Source organism: Uloborus diversus, chromosome 6, assembly GCF_026930045.1.
Source record: "Uloborus diversus isolate 005 chromosome 6, Udiv.v.3.1, whole genome shotgun sequence".
Classification (NCBI taxonomy): domain Eukaryota; kingdom Metazoa; phylum Arthropoda; class Arachnida; order Araneae; family Uloboridae; genus Uloborus; species Uloborus diversus.
In genome coordinates this window covers 16270272-16274912 of record NC_072736.1, presented here as the reverse complement: position 1 = coordinate 16274912, position 4641 = coordinate 16270272, and the positions used below count along the sequence as shown (strand labels likewise).

The following is a 4641-nucleotide window of genomic DNA, read 5'->3' as shown; positions in this document are numbered from 1 at the left end:
TCCCATTGATGTGCCATCTATAAATTCATTCATTCATTTCACCAGTGAGAATTCTGAGTTTTTGGCGAGGAAGACTTACGACTTTCTTCTCTCTCACCGCCAGCAAGAGCGATAACGTCCTTTCCTCGCCAAGCTGCGAAACACTGGTGGCGCCAATTTATTCCCTGACGTCACGACTCATGGGCCTCGCACCATACTTAGGAGACCAGAGCTAGCTTACTCCGTCTTTCGCCGCAAGGTGAACTGACTGCTCCTTAGAACGTTCTTAATTCCCGCGATTTGGTTTCGATTTTTGCCTTCGAATCGACACTCAATACGTCCCCAGCCTCGGTTCGAACGTGCGGTTTATCGTATCGCGACACGCCTCCGCTCATTGGGAAATTATCACTCACGGATGGAATTTTAGAAGGGATGCTCCGATAGTTTTGTGTACATTTTGGAACATTCACGTGGGACCGGCCGCGGCATCTTTTGAAGATTTTTTTATCGTGTGCGGAAGAAAAATTTTGACAGATTTATTTTTGGCAAGTTTTCGTTTGTTTGCCGTTCTGGAGATATGGAACTACATTGCGCGATGCTTTTTATCGTCGCGCTGTGTTCGATAATTGCTTGTGAAGTGGTCGCCTCGACATCGTCTGCCGTCGGGGATCGCAAGAGAGTGCGCCCACCCCTTGTGGAAGAGGAAGGAAAGCGCAAAATTCAAAAGCAAACACGTAAGTGATGATTTTCATTTCTTAGTACTAAATGTGATGCCATGCACTTAGAGTTCTCCGAATATCTGAGTTTTTGGGAAAAATTCATACTTTAGGAATTCATAAATATTCAATTAATGTCATCAGAGATATTGTTGGGAATTTTTTTCAAGGTGAAAAAATACTCCTTGCCATTTTTTAGAGGAGTGAAATTTATTCTTGGTGAGTGAAAGAAACGAAAACTATGTATAATGACCGGAAACGGTAATAGTGATTAAAAAAAAAACTTTCTTAGGATGAAAAATAAAGAATTTAAGAAATTATAAAAAGAATTAATAAATAAAAAAAAATAATAAATCCTTAAATGAAGAATAAAAGAAAGTATAAAATAATTTCTTTTATATATTCTTAGAAATATAAAAGAAAAATAATATTTTTTCTGTTATATCGTCGCCTCAGAGCAACTTTAAGATATCTAATCCCAGAAATAACACTTAAGATATCTTACTGTTGCTCTGATGCGACGATATTTCAAAGGATGAGATGAAAAATGGCAGGGAAAAAAGGAATGAGACCTATGTTGATATTCAACCTTTAGATGTTTGACACTTTATTTGAGAAACATGCGAAGCATTCCAAAGTAATGATGTTTATTTTCAAAAAATCCAATTACTTTTCCCTCATTTTTATCGATGCTAGATTTTTGTTTAAAAAGCAAAGCGTGAAAAGGCTCCGACTCGATTTTAGTGGCGTGTTTCGAGATTTTATGGCATATAATACGCTTCGAGGGGAAAATTATTTCTGTCGTCAATTGAAATATAACTCGGGAATTTCAAAAAAATAAGGAGAAATAATAAGCGTCTCTAGAAATAAGTTTCAACAAATATATTTTTAATCACAAAATTGTTTTATTTTATTTTATTTTTTAAGTAAAATAAAACACCTTAACTTTTGTATTATGAAATTTAATACATCAAAATATGAGCTTTCTGGGAAATAGCTTAGATACTTCAGAATTAAAACTTTTTCTTTCCCTGATTTGCATTTAATTGCATTTTTATTGTTTTTTTCTTGGTCACTATTGTTGGAAATATCATCTCCGAAATGCTTCCTTATTTTCTTTCAAAATATTCAGATGGTTCTAACAGAAGGTTGCTTTAAGTATCTTTTCCCCTTCGGAGACGTCAATCGAGTTACGCTTCAAAAATATCACTTTTTTGTTTTAAAAATATTTTTCATTGCTATATAAAGTGTTTCTGCCTTCTTTTAGTTCAACGTTTCAGAGCAGCGTTTCTCAAACTTTTTTCACCCGAGGACCGGCAAAGCTTTTGAAAAAAATTTAACGGACCCCAGTGAGTCCCCCCCCCCCTCCCCTGTCGTCGACTCGCTTTTACTGACCATTAAAAACTTGTCAAAACATTTTACCACGAGCAATGTGTTTTTTCGTTCTTTTTTTTTATAGTAATCTTTACTAATAATAAAGCTGAAAGTCTCTCTGTCATGATCTCTCTCTGTCCGGATCTCTGTCTGTCAGGGATCGCTGTGACGCGCATAGCGCCAAAACCGTTCGGCCGATTTTCATGAAATTTGGCACAAAGTTAGTTTGGAGCATGGGGGTGTGCACCTCGAAGCGATTTTTTGAAAATTCGATGTGATTCTTTTTCTATTCCAATTTTAAGAACTAATTATCATAAGATGGACGAGCAAATTATGAAATTATCATAACGTGGAACCGTAACATGGACACAAGCCAATTGGCGAGCTACGAAATTATCATAACGTGGAACCGTAACATGGGCACAAGCCAATTGGCGACTACGAAATTTTCATAACGTGGAACCGTAACATGGGTATAAGCCAATTGGCGAGAAAATTCAAAATACATTATTTGTAAATATACAGGCGAACCAAAAGACCTTTTAATTTTGCTATTACGGGCAAAGTCTTGCTAGTACCACTAATAACAAATAAAATGCATCTTTTTCAAAATAATAATGATATCATTATTTAACACTTTTCTTGTTGTTTAATAACTCACATTTTTATACAATATAAACATAGGAATAAAAAAAAACTTATTGTAACAATTTTACGTAAGTAAAGAAACGTTCGTGAGAAACCATAGAGAATTTCGAAAATTAATGTTAAGAAACTTTGTTCAAGATGTTTTACATATTATTGTTATTTAATTTAATTTACTTTATATATTCATTTATTTTTGAGTAAAGTTTTTTTTTTGACGGTGATAGAACAAAAACCTTTGAGGACCGTTCAAATTTTCCTGTGGACCGGTGCCGGACCTCCGGTCGTTCTACAGGAGAGGAAAAAATGCAACAATTATGATATTCAGATTTTTATTCAAGCAGTCACTTATTTTAGTAGAATTTTATAAAAATTGAAATGCACTACTCTGTTTTGACACTTAAATGTGTCAGAAAGCAAGTTAAAAACTAAGTAGTAGAATGTAGAGCAAAAATAATCTTACCATTTACGCGCATCAGCTGATGTATGCATGAATTAGCGGAAGAGATTAGTGTGCTTATTTATTAGTAGCAGGTTATGTTACGCATTGTAAAAGAGAAGTTTACTCTAAATTAATTGTGATGAAAATGTTTTCGACTTAAATCCGGGACGGCTGTGTTTATTGGATCAAAGAATGGTTATCAAATCTCTGAAGTAAATCGCTGAACAAAAAGTTGAAAGTGAATATTAAGAGTTCATAATTATAATATTAATAATAAAATAATATTAAAGATATTTTTTTTCACAAACAAGAAAGTAATATTGATTTTTTGAGCAAACTCGTACAAAAATTAGTATTAGTTCAATTTAGTGATTGGTTTAATTTCCGCACTATCGCAACCAGAAATATCTTCTGGAGGGGTTTTTTGACCGAAAATACCTTTTTTTTGGGGAGGGGGGGGGGGTGATCAAAATTCTTACTGAATGGGAGTTTTTGATCTAAAAACCTTCTAAAGTGGGTGTTTTGATCAAAACAGCCTTTTTTATATCCATAAACTACCGTATTAGAATTTGCATTTATTTTAAAACGAATGGCTTTGGGGAGTGTTTTCACTCCCTTTGCTGTGTCACTGAATTTCCTTGAGGACTCAGGGGACCTTATCTCCAGTTTTTATTTTTATTTTCTGTGATTTTTTTTTTACGGATTAGACGGGTTTTTGATCCGAGATTTCCAAAAATTTCGAGTTTCTATTTCCGAAAATTCAGGCTGACAACACATTTTAAAACTGAAAAATTATTTTTAAAAATGAAAAAAACTTTTTAAATGGTTATTTTAAATGTTTTTTGTTTGCATATTTGAAGAGTTTTTACGAAGAAGGCGGTGGTGAGGTTGAGCTTCCTCATAGTTTCCGAAAATTTCACTGTCTTCAGAAAATTTGCTCTGAAGAATACAGAGCTCCTGAAAATTATTTTGTTAGAAATTAGTATCGCTTGGTGCGAAAATTAAATGTTGGAGAAACAAGGTTGTGACGCAAAAATCTGCGAAGTAAAAGTTCCAGTACGCGTTTCGGGACGCGCAGTTACGCCACGTAACCCGCCCCCCCCCACCCCCATGGAGGGGGAGGGGTTCATGTGGAATCCCTTAATCAAAGCAGAAATGTTGCGCTTCGGAGTGTTAGCCATTCGTGTGAAAATATTTATTTATTTATTTATTTATTTATTTTTTTGCACATGACAATTTAGTTTGTCACGTGAATAATTTTTGTTGTACAAGTTTGTGTGTCACAAAGTTGTTTCCTCTACCTTTACAAGTAGGGCGACTAAAATTGTTTTAGCCATTTGTAAGGTTTCACTGCAAGGGGGGGGGGGCTAAAAAAGTTTGTCCTAGGGTCTTCCAATGTCTTAATAGGGCCCTGTTTACTGAACAATTTATTAACTATTATTTTCACAAATTTATCTATTGGTTATTCTATCTGTATTTAAATAT

The 4641-nt window shown here is 34.5% G+C and overlaps 1 protein-coding gene across 1 annotated transcript in view; it reads left to right on the top strand.

Annotated features, from left to right (window-relative positions):
• Positions 1-238: 238 nt before the first annotated feature.
• Positions 239-4641, top strand: part of LOC129224241 (dorsal-ventral patterning protein Sog-like) — a 128455-nt gene continuing 124052 nt past the window's right edge. Inside the window, exon 1 of the mRNA XM_054858666.1 lies at positions 239-713. Within this exon, the coding sequence (XP_054714641.1) occupies positions 557-713 (157 nt within the window). The 5' untranslated portion in view covers positions 239-556. The remainder of the gene's footprint in view (positions 714-4641) is intronic.